Source organism: Thunnus thynnus, chromosome 22 (assembly GCF_963924715.1).
Source record: "Thunnus thynnus chromosome 22, fThuThy2.1, whole genome shotgun sequence".
Classification (NCBI taxonomy): domain Eukaryota; kingdom Metazoa; phylum Chordata; class Actinopteri; order Scombriformes; family Scombridae; genus Thunnus; species Thunnus thynnus.
The window spans coordinates 17,112,986-17,130,564 of NC_089538.1; the positions used below are offsets into that span (position 1 = coordinate 17,112,986).

Here is a 17,579-nt window from a genome sequence, read left to right on the forward strand (position 1 = left end):
AACACACAAGCATGTGCAGAAAACACATATGCAGCATTTAGAAAGACAAGTTGGAGTTTGATTATGAACAGTGTGAACAGTTAAGTCATTTGTTCTGAAATAAAACAACTTATATTCTTTAAATTAAATTCTTAAACAGTGTCTGAAGTCGGAATGAATGGATGATTTAGTCCAGTACCTCTTAGCTCTCTGAAGGAAGTTTAACCCAATGTTTCAGCTGAAATGGTTTTAGCTTGTTTCAGTCTAGATTTTAAATTGGTGAGGTGGCTTTTAGATTATTTTATTGATTATATTTTAAAATGATCAGAGTCAGTGATGGCAGGTAAGATTCTTTACTCCAGTGGCTCCCCCGAGTGGTGAGTCCTTTCTCAGCATGAGAACAGACACATCATTAAATTAGCTGACAGTACTGTGATCCTCAGTTTATTACTTGACCAACTTTTTCCCCCTGATACAAATCTTTTCTTCAGGTGAATGTTTATAAGAAATATGGCCGTGAACAAAAGATATTCACACCAAATCTCAACAACATCTGTTTTTATCATATAAACTTGAAATGTTAATGCTGAATAAAAGTTTCTCATTCTTGTTTATAGAAAATTGAATTTAATATATTTTTTTAATTTCAGTAATCTGCCTGTTTGATAACCTAGACAGCAAAGACTCAACTACATGGGATTATTAAACTGTTCCCCAAAATGACTGATGTTGAACAGTCAAGTCTCTCTGCACTGTGAGATAAATGCATCCTGTAAAAGTTTAGGTTCAGGTGTTCTGGAGGACTGTTGTCCTCAGTAAGACCTTTTATTTATCTTTGTTTATCTGACAAACATGTGACTGCAAAGGTCTTTTCATACTACTTGATTTATATCAGTTTATCAGTCAAAGCAGTTATCAAATGCTATCACTTCCATATGATGGTAGTTTTCTTAATTTGTTTATAACTTAACTTAACTTAACTTAACTTAACTTATAATGGAGTAGCACACTTTTTCTAGGGCAAATGTCATTCCAGTTGTCATAGTTGTTTTGTTTGTTTATTTGTTTGTTTGTTTTTGGTCACAGAAAATAAACCCAAGCCCACACTGACAGCAGACAAAACCACCATACCAGTACGGGGCAGAGTGACACTGACCTGCTCTGTGGAGGGTTCTGCTGACTGGAAATACGACTGGTTCAGACAAACCTCAGACTCTTCTATAGCTCAGCCAATTAGAAATGTTAACCCAGACAGAGTTATAATTGTTGATCAAGGAGGCATCTACTACTGTAGAGGAGGAAGAGGATATCCAGTCTTCTCCACAGAGGACAGCAACAAAGTCACTATTCAGCAAACTGGTGAGTTAAGTCATTTGTTTTTGAATAAAACAACATGTATTCTTTAAGATCTGTAAACAGTCCCTGAAGTGTGAGGGAGAACAACTGTGGCATCAATAAGAAACAAAAACATGAATGAATGAATATAGAGCAGTAGTTCTTACTTTAAGTGATGATGAAAACAGAACATGTGTTGGATCCTCTAGTTGATTTTGTATTGAATAGACCTCAAAGAGTGAAAGTCACTTTTGTCATATTTGCTCCCCTGAGACTTTGTCAACACCTCCTTTGTATAGTTGTTATACTGTTTTATTATGTAACAATAATAGTCAGTTTTTAAGGGTAGAGTTATTCCAAAAAAGGACAGAGGCATTCAGTTCTACTTTAAAACCCTCATCAGGAGGTAATGATGTGAAACAACAGCTAATAAATACCAGGAGGCCCAACAGTGATATACAGTATATGAACATTTAGCATCATGTAACAAATTCAAACTGATATAAAGAAACTTACTGAGTAGTAGGAGATGAAACCTGGAACAAAGGTGACGACGACTCAATGAAAAGACATTGATGGACAATATACAAAAATGCAGAAATAGTAGATCAAAATAAGAGACTGTCCTTCCTGGAGGACTTGTTGGAAAATAAATACTAGAACATTCTACAACAAAACCTTCCTTGAACAGTGATTTAAAAGCTTTTAAGAAACTGAAGTTGAAAACTTTGCGGCTTTTTGTTCTGTCACATAGCATCTGACCAGCTTAGCTGCAGTTTAGACAGTTAAACCTGAACTTGCAGGAGTTTAAAATGCAGCTGCTAAACTGAACCTGATGTTCTGTCAAAACGAGCAGAGCTTCAGCTGAACTGCAGCTAAACCAGATGTATGATGAAGTTATCTTGAGTTTTGCCCAATGTATGTGTTTCAGAGGAATGTAACATCATAATGATCTGTGTAACTGTCTGACTTCTGTCAGCAGCTAAAAAAAGCCTCAATTTAATTTTTTTTAAATTCGGCTGTTTCAATAGACTATAAATAAATGACAAAAAATGTAAATGACACACAGACCTATTGACATTTTCATACTACTTTACTTTTCTGTTTGAACAGTTTCCAACAAGGCTGTTGTGACTCTGCAACCCAACTGGCCTGTGATATACAGTGGTGAGACAATCACTGTCAGATGTGAGATCCGTGGAGGTGCAGACACTAGATGGAAATATGAATGGAGAGAAAATAGTGTGGACGTACCTCGTAAAGACAAAGAATTCAGAATCAGCAGTGCTTCTATTTCCCATACTGTAGACTTCATGTGTATGGGTAGAGGGGATTTTTTTTTGACAGAGTGGAGTGAAGCCATCACATTGACATCATGTAAGTCAAATATGTTCATATCAAATTCAGAATGTCATTTTGTTTCAATGTAGTTAGATAAGGAAACAGAAAATATGACCCCCTTCCTTCCTCTTTAGTATCAGAACAGAAAAACTTCAGAGGAGTCTACATGCAGTGTGCCCCCCACCCCAAGAAAACAAGCAAACAAAACACTGTGCAATAATAAAACATCAACAGTACCTAGTTAGTTAGTTAGTTAGTTAGTTAGTTAGTTTTGTTTACCAAATCAGTGATCGACTGAGAGTCATATGTCACATGCTCTGTTTGCAACTTCCATATGATGATATTAGCTAAATTACTGAATTGATGTTCAAAGTTTTCTAAGGGAAATTCCATCTCACTTGTTGCTTGTTTTGTTTTTTCTCTGAACTGAACAGTGAATAAACCCAAACTGACACTGACAGCAGACAAAACCATCATACCGGTACGGGGAAGTGTGACACTGACCTGCTCTGTGGACGACTCTGCTGATTGGAAATACTACTGGTTTAGACAAAACTCAGGCTCTTCTGCAGCTCAGCCCATCAGATATGCTGAACCAAACAGAGTTTTAAGAGCTAATCAAGGAGGCATCTATTACTGCAGAGCAGGAAGAAGAGGAAGAGGAGGAGACCCAGAGATCTTCACAGGGTACAGCAATACAGTCACCATTCAGAAAACTGGTGAGTTTAGTAATTTGTTGTGGAATAAATCAACATAAATTATTTAAATCTGTTATCAGTAGTGTAAAAAGAGTCATTTTCAGATCAATAGCAAAAAAGGACAATGTTAAAGAAAAACTGAGTGTAGGTCAAAATGTAACAACCCTCTTCAGGTTGTGTTAAGATGCAAAACAAGAGAAGATGCTTCTATAACACCACTCAGTTTTATCCATAAGATCTATAACATCTATGACTGGTTATATTTAACACATTTGTCCTATTACAGTATTTGCAGACTTGTCTTAGATCTTTGAATCTTTGAACATGTATATGAACATTTAGCATCATGTAACAAATTCAAACTGATATAATGAAACTTGCTGAGTAGTAGGAGATGAAACCTGGAACAAAGGTGATGACGACTCAATGAAAAGACATTGATGGACAATATACAAAAATGCAGAAATAACAGATCAAAATAAGAGACTGTCCTTCCTGGAGGACTTGTTGGAAAATAAATACTTGGACATTCTACAACAAAACCTCCCTTGAACAGTGATTTAAAAGCTTCTAAGAAACTGAACTTGAAAACTTTGCAGCTTTTTGCTCTGTCATGTAGCATCTGACCAGCTTAGCTGATGTTTAGACAGGGTCCAGTTAAACCTGAACTTGCAGGAATTTAAAATGCAGCTGCTAAACTGAACCTGATGTTCTGTCAAAACGAGCAGAGCTTCAGCTGAACTGCAGCTAAACCAGATGTATGATGAAGTTACCTTAAGTTTTGTCCAACGTATGTGTTTCAGAGGAATGTAACATCATAATGATCTGTATAACTGTCTGACTTCTGTCAGCAGCTAAAAAAAGCCTCAGTTTTATTTATTTATTTTTTAAATTTGGCTTCAAACTATAATTAAATGACAAAAAATGTAAATGACACACAGACCTACAGACATCATTTGAGGTACTAAACTTTTTATGAAATTCAGTTGCGCAAATATTTACCATAACCTCAAACAACTGTGAGATGGACTCCCAGAAAAATATTATTTTATTGTAAATCCTGTCTCCTTTTCCCAGTTGCAAAAATCAATAGGCTAAAATAGTTTTGCTTATATTATATCTTAATATTATGGCAGTGTAATGCTGCCACCATGATAAAAATATTTGCTCAGTTTTTCAATATAACAAGAAACCAAAAGTTCAAAAGTAATTGGACACTTGGCTACTAATTGTTTCTTTGGCAGCTGTGTGTCAAAAGAGCTCACATGTACAGTGACAAAGCAAACAGAAGAGTGAAAACACAAACATGAAGAAAAACGTGCTGCAAATCCAGAGATGCTACAAACTGCAAAACACATACAAAAGTGAAAGCACAAACATTAAAGGAAATGTGCTCCTAAAAAATAAAAGAAATGCTGTAAGAACTTGAATTCTTAATGCTGAATAAGAAGGTTCTGATTCTTGTTCATAGAAAATCTAATTTAATGAATCCTCTAAAAATTTCCAGTAATCTGCCTGCTTGGTAACCTAGACAACAAAGATGCCACTACATGGGATTATTAAACTGTTTCCCAAAATGACTGATGTTGAACAGTCAAGTCTCTCTGCACTGTGAGATAAATGCATCCTGTAAAAGTTTAGGTTCAGGTGTTCTGGAGGACTGTTGTCCTCAGTAAGACCTGTTTATCTGACAAACATGTGATTGCAAAGCTCTTTTCATACTACTTTACTTTTCTGTTTGAACAGTTTCCAACAAGGCTTTTGTGACTCTGCAACCCAACTGGCCTGTGATATACAGTGGTGAGACAATCACTGTCAGATGTGAGATCCAGGGAGGTGCAGACACTCGATGGGAATATGAATGGAGAGAAAATAATGTGGCCGTATCTCATAAAGACAACGAATTCAGAATCAGCAGTGCTTATGTATATGGTGTCTACACTATAGTCTACAGTTGTAAAGGTAGAAGAGATTTTTATTCCTCAACAGAGTGGAGTGAAGCCATCACACTGACACTATCACGTAAGTCAAATATGTTCATATCATATTCAAAATGTAATTTTTTTGTAATTAGTTATATAAGGTAACAGAAAATATGACCCCCTTCCTTCCTCTTTAGTGTGAGAACAGAAAAACTTCAGAGGAGTCAACATGCAGTGTGCTGTATGTTGCCCCCCCAAGAAAACAAGCAAACAAAACACTGTGCAATAATAAAACATCAACAGTACCTAGTTAGTTAGTTAGTTAGTTAGTTAGTTAGTTAGTTAGTTCTGTTTACCAAATCAGTGATCGACTGAGAGTCATATGTCACATGCTCTGTTTGCAACTTCCATATGATGGTATGTGCTAAATGACTTAATTGATATTCAAAGTTTTTCTAAGGGAAATTCTATCTCACTTGTTACTTGTTTTGTTTTTTGCTCTGAACTGAACAGCAAATAAACCCAAACCGACACTGACAGCAGACAAAACCATCATACCAGTACACGGCAGTGTGACACTGACCTGCTCTGTGGACGCCTCTGCTGATTGGAGATACGAGTGGTTTGGACAAACTTCAGGCTCTTCTGCATATCAACCCATCTCAAATGTTAAACCAGTTCACAAGGTCTCACAAGGAGGCATCTATTACTGCAGAGCAGGAAGAAGAGGAAGAGGAGGAGACCCAGAGTACAGTAATGCAGTCACTATTTGGAAAACTGGTGAGTTTAGTGATTTGTTGTGGAATACTACAACATAAATTATTTAAATATGTTATCAGTAGTATAAAAAGAGTCATTTTGGTATCAATAGCAAAAAATGAGAACGTTAATGAAAAACTGAGTATAAGTTAGTAGCTCTTACTCCTCTGATGATCGTTACAACCCTCTTCAGGTTGTTTAAAGATGCAAAACAAGAGTAGAAGATGTTTCCATGACACCACTCAGTTTTATCCATAACATCTATTTCTGGTTAGAACACATTTCTCCTATTAAAATGTTTGTGGATTTGTTTTGGTCTTTAAACACCATTCAGCCCCATTTCTGCCAAGAAGCTGCTGTCCTGTTGTTTAAATGGCTGCAGTGGCTTTTAGATTTTTTTATGAAATAGATCTCAAAAGTTGAGAGTCAGTGTTGTCAGATAAGAGTTTCTCTCCACTGGCTGCCCCAAAGACTTTGCCCTTAATCCTAATTTGTATATTTTGTGTGAAAGACTGTTTTTCTATTGCTTTTAATCATTATTTTACTGTTTGGTTGGTTTTGTGTGTATGTGTGTGTGTGTGTTTGTGTGTGTGTGTAGGCACTTGATCTGTATAATGATAAAAAATGTCCATGTTGCTCTTTTATTGCTTTATTAAGTCTTCTTTTGCAAACATGTTGCTTGATATGTTTTCATACTTCTGTTTTTTTTTTAACTGCTTTTGTTATTATGGCTGTTTAGTTGTGTTTGCATTGATTGTCAAAAAAATCAAATTGTCGTTAGGTTACAATAAAGACGATTACCCTCAAATTTTGTTCTAAAAACTGACTTTGACTTGACTTTTTTATTTTACATTTCTATTGGTGTCCTAATAATCACGTATTTTTCTATGTGAACAGTTCTAAATAAGGCCACTGTGATCCTGCAACCCAACTGGCCTCTGATATTCTGGGGTGAGACAGTCACTGTCAGATGTGAGATCCAGGGAGGTGGAGACACTAAGTGGACGTATGAATGGACACCAGCCAACTTAAACACATCTCCAACACTCAGTGAACACAGGATCAACAGCAACAATTACTACAGTACAAAATACAAGTGTAGAGGATGGAAGGACTCATATTCCTCGACAGAGTGGAGTGATGTCATCGCATTGACAGTATTATGTAAGTTGGACATCTTTCATCCATAATGAACATGTTATGTTTTATATTGTTTTCATCTGTTGTTTTGTTCATCAATGCCATCTCATATCACTAATAACTAATAACTCAGTATATTTACTTTTGAGCTATTTCAAGATTGATTTCCCTGTAGTTCTTGTGTTGTAGTAAAAAACATTTTCTTCAGGCAAATCTCATTCCAACCATTTACTTGTTTTGTTTTTTGTTCTAATGTGAACAGCAAGTAATCTCAAGGCCACAGTGACAGCAGAAAGGACAGTCATACCAGTATATATTTCTGTTTTTATCCAAATTGTGTATATTTGGTGGGTACAGTTTCTAACAAGACTGTTGTAACACAGCAAACCAACTGGCCTCAGATATTCAGTGGTGAGTCAATCACTCTAAGATGTGAAATCAAAGATAGTGGAGACACTGAGTGGGAGTATGAATGGAAAACAACCAAAGAAGAACCTCCAAAACACAGTGAATACTGGAGTTTCAGTGCTACTTTTTACAGTAGAGAAGTACTGCTGTATGGGTGAACATAAAATAGACCTTTAGTCCTCAACAGAAAGAAGTGATCCCATCAGATTGACAGTGTCATGTGAGTTGAACTGTGTTTCATCAATCGTGAGAATATCATGTTTTTGAGTTTCCACCTATCTGTGTCTGAATAATTCAATAGAAAACATTTCTTTACTCAAGAATTAGTCAACTTCTCAGGACTGTTCAGTAAATAATTGTGTTTGTTTTTGAAGACAAGCCATCAGTCAGTGTCCTGTAGCATTTGAAATATACTTAATTGATTCATTGTTAACAGATTAAAGAGAATATAAAACAATGACTCATGGTGCAGATCAAAGTGATTAAATCAATATTTTCTGTGTGCTTGGGACTCCCATCAAGATTACGTGAAATTCATTATGTTCTCAACTAAGTTATTCAAATTGGACTAAATCACAGGGACAATAATTACCTTTTGATGTCTTTATTCTAAACTGAACAGCATATAAACCAAAGGCCAAACTGAGTGCTGAAAACAGAAACATTCCAGTAGGGGGCAGTGTGACCCTGACCTGCTCTGTGGACCCATCATCATCTGGTTGGAAATATTACTTGTACAAAACCTCTGAACCCCTGAACACACAGGATGCTGTTTTCCAATCAACTGGACAAATCAGTGTCTCACAGGGAGGACTCTACTGGTGCAGAGGAGGGAGAGGAAACCCAGTTTACTACACAGAGGACAGTGATGTAATCAGGATCAACAAATATGGTGAGTTTGACGATGAGATTTGTTACCCACGGTTTAGAAAAAAACTGTATTGTGTTTTTATGATTATTGATTAAGATTTAGGCAAAAATACATAATGACTGTTATTGATTTGAACTTTTGTCATTCTTGTATCCTCATTGGTAATTCTTAACCATGAACAGTCTCAAATAAGGTTGTTGTGACTCTGCAACCCAACTGGACTGAGATATACAGAGGAGAGGCGATGATGCTGAGATGTGAGATCCACGATGGAGACACAGAGTGGGAGTATGAATGGGAAACACCCCGTTACACATCTCCAAATCAAAATGAATACATGATTAGCAAGGCTTCCTCATACGACAGTGGAAACTACAGGTGTAAAGGCAGAATGAAAAATGCACAACGTACTTCAACAGAGTGGAGTGATTACATCAAATTGACAGTATCTGACAGTAAGTCTGATCATATTTAATTTACAACAGAAAATATTAACATAAAATACATTTTGTTGACATATATTTAGATAGTGTATCTTTAACATTATTTCACATATTTAGATATAAATATATATTTAGATAAAATGTAATTCTATAATAGATAAAATGTTAACTGTATTAGATAAGATTTATTTATATGTCTAGAGACTAAAGTTTACATCATAACATGTTTTCATTCTGAGAAAATCACTTTCCAACAGATGCACCAGAGTCTGTCCTCACTGTGTCTCCATCATGGCTGAGTCCTGGAGACTCAGTAACTCTGAGCTGTAAGGTTGAACATCCATCTGCAGGATGGAGGTTTTACTGGTATAAGACTATTCCCAAACTATCAGACAACTCCTACAGCTATGAGCTGCTACCTGGTAGCACCAATGGGACTGAACAGGATTCCTACATCATTCATGGGTCGACACACACAGCAAGATATATGTGTAGAGCTGGAAGAGGAGACCCAGTGTTTTACACTCAATACAGCAAACCTGAGTTTGTTTGGTCTGGAGGTGAGTTTGTTTGTTTGTTTTTGTCTCCTTCTGTCAAGAAGCAGTTGTGATGTCATTATCTGGGTATTGATTGTGGTGAACCTATGACCTTTCTCCATCAAGTCAAGATTTCAGTTTTTCAACACACTCACCAAACACAATGTTGATATTGAATTATTCTACATACTGGACTGGGCTGGATTTCCTTCTTTACATCTTCAATTGATCTGAAAACATTACAGCATCAAAAAACTGAGATATTATGATTTTATTTGTCATTGAAATCAAACTCTTCTCCTCTTTGCAATGAATACTTTTACTTTGGATGCCTGAGCTCATCTTACAACCAATACTAATTACTTTTACTGTCACAGCAGGCTGGACAGGTGTGGTTAAATGAGACTTTATCTAGTGGTCAGGCAACATATAGACATACAAAACAGTCAAAATCTAGTAATGAAAAACCAGAAAAGTCATCAGGCAACAAAGCAGGTAAATGGACAAAGTACAGAAACAGCTGGAAACCTGAGAAAACTCAGACCGATGAGAGAAAAACAATGACTATACAGCACCAGTCAAAAGTTTAGACACACTCTCTCATTCAAGGGAAGGTGTGTCCAAACTTTTGACTAGTACTTTATATAGAGACAATGAAGCATCATTCAGAATGAAAAACACATCCTCTGTATGTTTGAAAGGTGGCAGGTAAACGTAGGTTGTTTACAGCTTCACCGTGAACAGTTGCTGTAGTTATCTTGGTAGCAAGTTTTCAAGATAGAAAAAATAATCAAAACATCCATAAAACAGCTCAAACCACTCTGCAGCACACTTCACGTCTCCACTGTCAGTCCATATGCTCTGTATGTTCTTAACACTCACAGTTTCACCAAAACACTGAACCTTTTGCACAGTTTATGTTATTCAGATGTTTTTATTCTCAACAATAAATAGTATTAAAAATACAAAAAAGAGGATTATTTGCGTTGTGATCTTTTTAATTTTAATATCTCTGTACTTGGTTTGCTCCTCATTACATGTTTTTCAGATGTTCATTCAGCAGTGACTCTCAAAGTGAGTCCTGACAGAGTGCAGCACTTCACCTCTGACTCTGTCTCACTGAGCTGTGAAGGAAACTCTACTGAGTGGAGAGTGAGGAGGTTTCCTGAGGACCACTACTGGTCATACTGTTCTAACTGGAGGTCAATGACTGGATCCACATGCAACATCAACAGTTATCAGCAGAGTGATGCAGTGTACTGGTGTGAGTCTGGATCAGGAGAGTTCAGCAATGCAGTCAACATCACTATACAGAGTATGTTTACATTACATTTTATTTTATTTTCACCTTGTATTTAAATTATTTTCAACATGGTGTCACTAACTACACTTCCTGTGTAGACAATCAAGTTATATGCCGAACCTTTTGATAGAAAAATTATATTATATTATTGTTTCTTTAACAAAATTAAAATCTCATTAAACTTTATTTTCTTAAGATTATAATCAAGAAATATCATCCAATCAATTAGAAAATTAGACGTCCTCTGCACAACATTATAATTTAGTCGTGCTCTTGTCAAACACAGGTAATGCAAAAGAATAAATAAATTATGAAAGGGCTTCCTTCACACCAAAACTCATCTGTGGAGAAAATTAAAGCTTCTTCATATTTATTTAATTAACTGGAAATTAATATTTTTCAGATCCAAGATGTTTGGTCCACAGTTTTTTTGGTGTGCAGCAAGACCTTTCTTTATTCTTGATGATAAAATTAACATGCTGATTCAGTCAGAGGTGATTTTGTGTCAATAGCCATCCACCGTTTCTTTCATATGTACCTGTTAGCTCTAGAGCTAACTAGCCATAGCTAGTATATTTACAGTTACAAGACATGTATGTAATAAAAGCTGAAATGTTGGATCTTTGCTCTGCTACACTAATTCTGTGAGATAAATTAGTTGGAGAAAAATAAAGGCATATGTGTGATCTATTCTCATGGTTTTATGTCACCTTGTTCTAAAGGTCAGCAGCTGGTCTCTGACTGAAACTTCATATTCTTTGACTGTTTTACAGATGCAGATATTATCCTGGTGAGCCCTGTGCATCCTGTGACTGAGGGAGATTCTGTTACTCTTGGCTGCAAACTGAAGAGAGGAGAATTACTTTCCAACGTGGTTTTCTATCAAAATGACAAACTTATCCAAAATGATACCAGAGGGGAGCTGAATATCTCTGCAGTGTCAAAGTCAGACGAAGGCTTCTACAAGTGTAAATACTCAGGAAAAGAATCACAGCAGGGTTGGATGTCAGTTAAGGGTGAGTAGGATTAAAACAATTCATGCATTTTCTTTCTTCTAAACTGTGTTGCTGTCTTAGGAAGAAATGTGGTCAAATACTTTACAGAATTAGAAATGTACAGGTTTAGTTTCAGCTGATTTCACATATTGGATTGTGTAAGAGATCTTGTTTTATACTGTACATAAGGGCATTCAATAATTAAACATAAAATTCATAATGTATTGAATATAATAATACAAATGTAAATGAATGATGAGTCAAAGATTGTTTTCTTTTCAGCTGAATAAAGTTGCATCAGTGGTCATGACTCATATCACACTGTATAGCAACACATACATGTTTATACATACTGTTTATTGTGTGTTTAGTGTGTGTATATGTGTTTGTGTTTTCATACTTCTAGATTTGTATATTAATGTGTTTGTATTTATGTGTTTGTGCTGCAGAAGTCGACTTTTTTTGTATCCTTGATTTTTTGTCTTTACTAAGACTTGATGTGACTTCACTTATTTTTATTAAAACACTTCAGTTTAAGAAAAGTGTTATAGAACTTAATATATCGTATTAATAGTTATTATTTATTATCTATTACAGCAGTGTCCAGACCTGAAAGCTCTTCATCTCTTATACCATTAATTGTTGGGCTGGTTTGTGGAATTATACTTATTATTCTCCTGCTCCTGTTGTATCGCTACAGACGATCCAAAGGTGAGACTTTGTCCTTCTCATGTTACGAGTTTTATGTTTTCGTTTTTCAAATACATAGTATTCTGATGAATAATCGGAAAAATTTGCAAAACAACCAGATGTAACAACACATGTATCTTTTTCACAGATTCACACTTTATCAGGTTGGTACAAAACCATCTTCTCTCATTTTGAACATAACAGCAGTACCTTCCATGTTTCTTATTAAATTTAATGTGTTTGCTAAATGTTTTAGGCCGATCCAGTCTGAGAGCACCAATCAGAATGAAAACTCCTCTTCTCTCCACGGTCAGTCTTCAAACTAATCCTGATTCATTTGTTGGACTTACCATTAACTCTAACCTGAACATTTTTGCACTCAGTTTCTAATCAGCTGATTTTCAAAGAACATTAATCAAAAGTCTCAAATTACAATTAATTGATATAAAATCCTTTGACTAAAAAATAAGTATATTTCAGATGCAGGAGAATCCCAGGATATTACATATTCTTCGATCGAACTTAAAAACGTTGCTAAGACGGGTGAGTACTCAAATGACTGAAATAAATAGTTCAGAGGTGTTTTCGTCTGCCAGCAGCCTAAACAAAGAGAAAAGATTTTTTATGCATTTCTTTGATGTAAATGATTTAGCTGAAAAATTAAACAGTCCAATCTAGGTATAGTGATTGATAATATGAATTTCAGTATTTTATTATATGCTGATGATATTGTGTTGGTTGCAGAGACAGATCAATTTACAAAAAAATGTTTCATATTTTGAGTTTATGGTGTAGTAAATGGAGACTGATTATCAATAGTGACAAAATCCACAGTGCCTCTAAAGTACACTAGTTCTTATACATATCTTGGTTTGGTTTTTAATAAAAATATGTGCTTTACAGAGGGAATTAAAGTACTGGCAGAATCAGCAGGAAGAGCGCTAGGATCTGTAATGAATAAAATGAACTTGTGTCCTTATCTTAGTTTTTCAACTTTCACTAAACTTTATGACTCAGTGGTCAGTTCAATTTCATTCTATGCTGCAGGGGTGTGGGGTTTTAAAGATGCCATCCAGAATCGAGCCATGATGTGTTTCTTGGGTGCATTAATTGACAGATAAGTGAGCTGTTGAAGGGGACATGGGATGGGAGTCATGTCTTAAAAATCAGAGAGTTTAAATGGTTGTGGAGCCGCCTTATTCAGTTGCCAGAGGAACAACTGACCAAAAAGATTTTTAACTGGGATCGAGCACACAATTATCTTTGGTCTAGAAAGGTTGCTGCAATATTTTCACTTTCTGACTTGAATTTTATTTTCAGGAATAACTTGAAGTGTAATATAAATACAGTCAAACAAAAATTATTAAAGATCTATAAGGAGCAATGGCAGGAGGACATTTGTGAGAAGCCAAAACTTAAAACTACATTCAAATCAAAGACGATTATGATACAGAACCATATATAAAGTTAAATTTACAGAGAAGGCAAAGGTCCCTGTGTGCTCAGTTAATAATTGGTACTTAACCACCGGCAATTGAGGTAGGCAGATATAAAAGTATTTCTGAAGAGCAAAGTTTATGTGTTTTTTGTGATCTTGATGTTGTCGAGGATGAATTTAATTTTGTATTTTATTGTCCTTTATACAATGATTTGAGGAATTGTTTGTTTGAAAAGATCCAATTGAAAAACCCTGATTTGTTTTGGTTGTCTGATGCTGATATGTTGAGTTGGCTTTTTAATATAGAGATTTTTATTCTCACGAGATTTACAGAAGATGCTTGGCAGCTAAGACAGACAACATTGTATCCATCATAACGAGACATTTCTTCCATGTAAACTAAATGTTCCTAAATGCTCTTTCTGAATTTGTGGAACTGTACATCATGATCTGTCAGTGGCCATCCTGGTTATTATTGTCTAGTGTCTTGTAAGCCCATATGGGCTGGGCACCAGAGAGGTGCAGGACACTTAAATAAACAATTCAATCAATCAATCAATCAATCAATCAATCAATCAATCAATCAATCAATCAATCAATCTTTGATCATCTGAACAGGGAAGCGACATGAAACAGTGGAGAGCTCTGTTTATGCTGATGTGAAGATAGGATCTGCTGCAGGTACAGTCTCGCATATCTGTTTTATTGAAAATGTGTCATATATAATTATTTGTTAATTACACTGTATGTAATTATGGGTCAGCATGCAGTTCAAATAATATAAATAATCTAAGTCACCTCTGGTATTACTGCCACTGGGAGCTGCTTGAGGCAGATATCGTCAACCCCTGCTCACATAAAGGAGCTTGTAGACTCTAAAATGGTAAAATGGGCTGTTTCATATACATTAGCTAGTTATTTTATGCCCTTGTGTATAACTTGTTTCTTATATATTCCAACTTCATAGATTTGACATAAAACTATAGTTAACTGAAGTCACTGAGATGATTATTTCAGATTTTGATATGTATTATGAATTTTTTTGGTCAATTTAATGCTTCTCTAAAATTGCGGTTGCACATGAAGTCGTGCTTATTTGTGTGGCACAATATAACATACCAGAGAGTTTTACTGAATTATAACATCAACAGATTCTGAACCAGACTAAACTCTCAAGGACAAGACATTTCTCAAAAAACAAACAATACACATAAACTGAAGTTTCAATGACAACAACTGATTTGTCTGGATTTTGATTTTCCTTTTATACATTTTAAATTCTGTTTCTAAAAAAGAAGACAAGTATCCCAAATTTCTTTTATTTTCATTCTACCTGTCAATCCATCCATTCATCCATCCAGCTGTATATGTCTGCTGAACAAACAAATCCTGAGATCTTGTTTCTGTTTTAGATGATAATCTAACGTATACCCAGGTTAACTATCACAATAAAGGCAAAGCCAAGAAACACAAAGGTAAGTAAAGTTTACACCAACCATCATGTTGGTCTTGAACACAGTGTAATGTATGTAATATGCTCAGAGCTTGTAAAATTGTAGGTGTTTGTAATTATTATTTTTTGAATATCTTGTGTTGGAATGTATGTTTATTTTACATTATGTGTGTTTGCAGTACTGAAGAACAGTATTTATATATCAGTATGTATATTCAGTATCAGTATGTTTACTAAATCCTGTTAAAGCCATAATACTCTGCCGTGTGACTACTTTGAGCACTGTGAGCATTACAATACTGTTATTCTTTTATTATCAGTGGAGACATTAACCCTGACAACCCTTCAGTACATTATCATTGTAAATTATGACATTACTGGCAAATGCTTTAAACTAATCTTCTCTCCATTTATAGGAAAATCAACTCCTGCAGCAACTGCTGTTTATTCTGAAGTTAAACCAGGAACAGCTCTTGGTAATAATTCTGCCATGTTATATGCAGACTGTAATGATTAATTCTACTGATCATTAAATGGATTATATGTCATAATAGCATGTGGAAAGCATATTTTACATCTTGAATAACCCTATATTTCTGTTTTTTGTGGTTGTTTTTCAGGTCTGTAAAGACAGCTGTATGGACAAGGCCAAGTAAATATGGTTAACAGCATTTTATATGACCATTGTGTGCAACTCTGCTATCCAAATATCAGCGATGCTCAATGTTTTGTACAGTTAATTTAATAGCAGATGATATAAAATACTTACATCATGTGGATTTAATACTCTCTTTTTTAGCAGAAAGTACAAGACTACTGAGGTTTATTCCCATTTAGTATTTATGTACTGTAGTATTATTATTTTCATTTTTACAGTTATTTTGTCACTTAATTTTAAAAACTTTGATTGCAGGCTGTTTTAAAAAGCAGCAGGAGGTATCAGTTTGAAATGTTTAAATGACATTACCCAGGTGGTACTGCAGCTTTAAAGTCAGCATATTTTTCAGTGTTAGATGAAAAAGCTCCAGGATGGACGTTAAGAATTACGTATACGTAATATGTAATGAACTGCTATCAACTATTAAATGTAACTTTTGCTGTTATTATACTGGAAAGTTTTCCTGTCTATTTACAAATGAATTTACTGGTGCTGTATGTGCTTTATTTTTGTTAGGCATCAATAAACTTTTTTTCTGCAGTAAACAGTCAGTGGTGTTTCTAAATGCTTTTTATATTTACATAATATATACTTTATATATTTATATAATTGAATGAACTAGTGTTGTCATCTAATTACACACTACCAAAGGTGTGAGTCCACATGTCTTTCCTAATATTAGCTGATCAGAGGGCAGACGCCAGAGAGAGTTGAGGAAGTAGAGAGGAGAGTGGTGCACTACTGATCCATATCTAATAATGAAAAGCTGAACATCAAATAACAAATGTACATTGCAATTAATGCCAACTGTTATGAATCGAAAGGTCAGACAATTAACAGTTAACCATCAAATAATTAGTACAGAGGTGGAATGGTCAATATTTTTATCTCTTTATTTGAAGGTCTATGTGTAGCTTTCACCACTAAATGTTACTATTTCATTATTTGATGTTGGCCTTCATTATTTATTGCTGCCACATTCATTGTTCAATGTGATGATTTGTTATTTGATGTGTGCTGTGTGCCCGGCCTGTCAATCAAACCTGCCATCAAAGACTCCACTCAATGCCTACAGAGCAGGAGTCCTGCAGGGGAGACTCTCAACCGACCGATGAAAATGAGGAAATAAAGTCTTTAGTTAAAGCCAAATGTTTCCTGTCAGCCAGATGACATGTTTCACACCTGATTGACAGCAGATAGCAGACTGAGGTGATAGGAAGTGTTCAAGATGTAAAACACAGTGAGAACTTTAATGTCAGATTTTCACAAGCTCACCCCTCTGACTTTCTGTTGTATGATGTTTAAGACTGAGAAATAAATATTGACTGTCCACTTCCTCATGTCACCACCAGTCATAGTTGTATTCAAAGACACTCAGTTAAAAAAAACATTCTTCAATTACTATATTATATTCATATGCATTGCAGTTGACTCAATTTCTACTACCTCCCAAAAATTTGTACATCATTTAGTTTCTACCACTTAAAAAAACAAAACATTTGTGAACTCACATCCTGCACAGCATGAGACATCTCTTCTGCAACACATATTTCTGTGTAAAGAGGAACTGGTAAGTTGGTTTGTATTTGTCATGCTGATAAGCAGAGGCT

At 35.2% G+C, this 17,579-nt stretch overlaps 1 protein-coding gene across 1 annotated transcript in view; it reads left to right on the forward strand.

The window, feature by feature from the left end:
- The window catches only part of LOC137175178 (Fc receptor-like protein 5), a gene marked incomplete at its 5' end in the record, with an annotated part of 31,511 nt that overhangs the window by 515 nt on the left and 13,417 nt on the right, over positions 1-17,579 (forward strand). Inside the window, 17 exons of the mRNA XM_067580885.1 lie at positions 1,066-1,338; positions 2,428-2,691; positions 3,090-3,374; positions 5,100-5,375; positions 5,789-6,055; positions 6,932-7,198; positions 8,205-8,474; positions 8,636-8,908; positions 9,154-9,456; positions 10,481-10,747; positions 11,509-11,751; positions 12,328-12,441; positions 12,569-12,584; positions 12,677-12,729; positions 12,901-12,963; positions 14,477-14,539; positions 15,271-15,333. Coding sequence (XP_067436986.1) covers positions 1,066-1,338; positions 2,428-2,691; positions 3,090-3,374; positions 5,100-5,375; positions 5,789-6,055; positions 6,932-7,198; positions 8,205-8,474; positions 8,636-8,908; positions 9,154-9,456; positions 10,481-10,747; positions 11,509-11,751; positions 12,328-12,441; positions 12,569-12,584; positions 12,677-12,729; positions 12,901-12,963; positions 14,477-14,539; positions 15,271-15,333 — 3,360 coding nt within the window. The remainder of the gene's footprint in view (positions 1-1,065; positions 1,339-2,427; positions 2,692-3,089; positions 3,375-5,099; positions 5,376-5,788; positions 6,056-6,931; positions 7,199-8,204; positions 8,475-8,635; positions 8,909-9,153; positions 9,457-10,480; positions 10,748-11,508; positions 11,752-12,327; positions 12,442-12,568; positions 12,585-12,676; positions 12,730-12,900; positions 12,964-14,476; positions 14,540-15,270; positions 15,334-17,579) is intronic.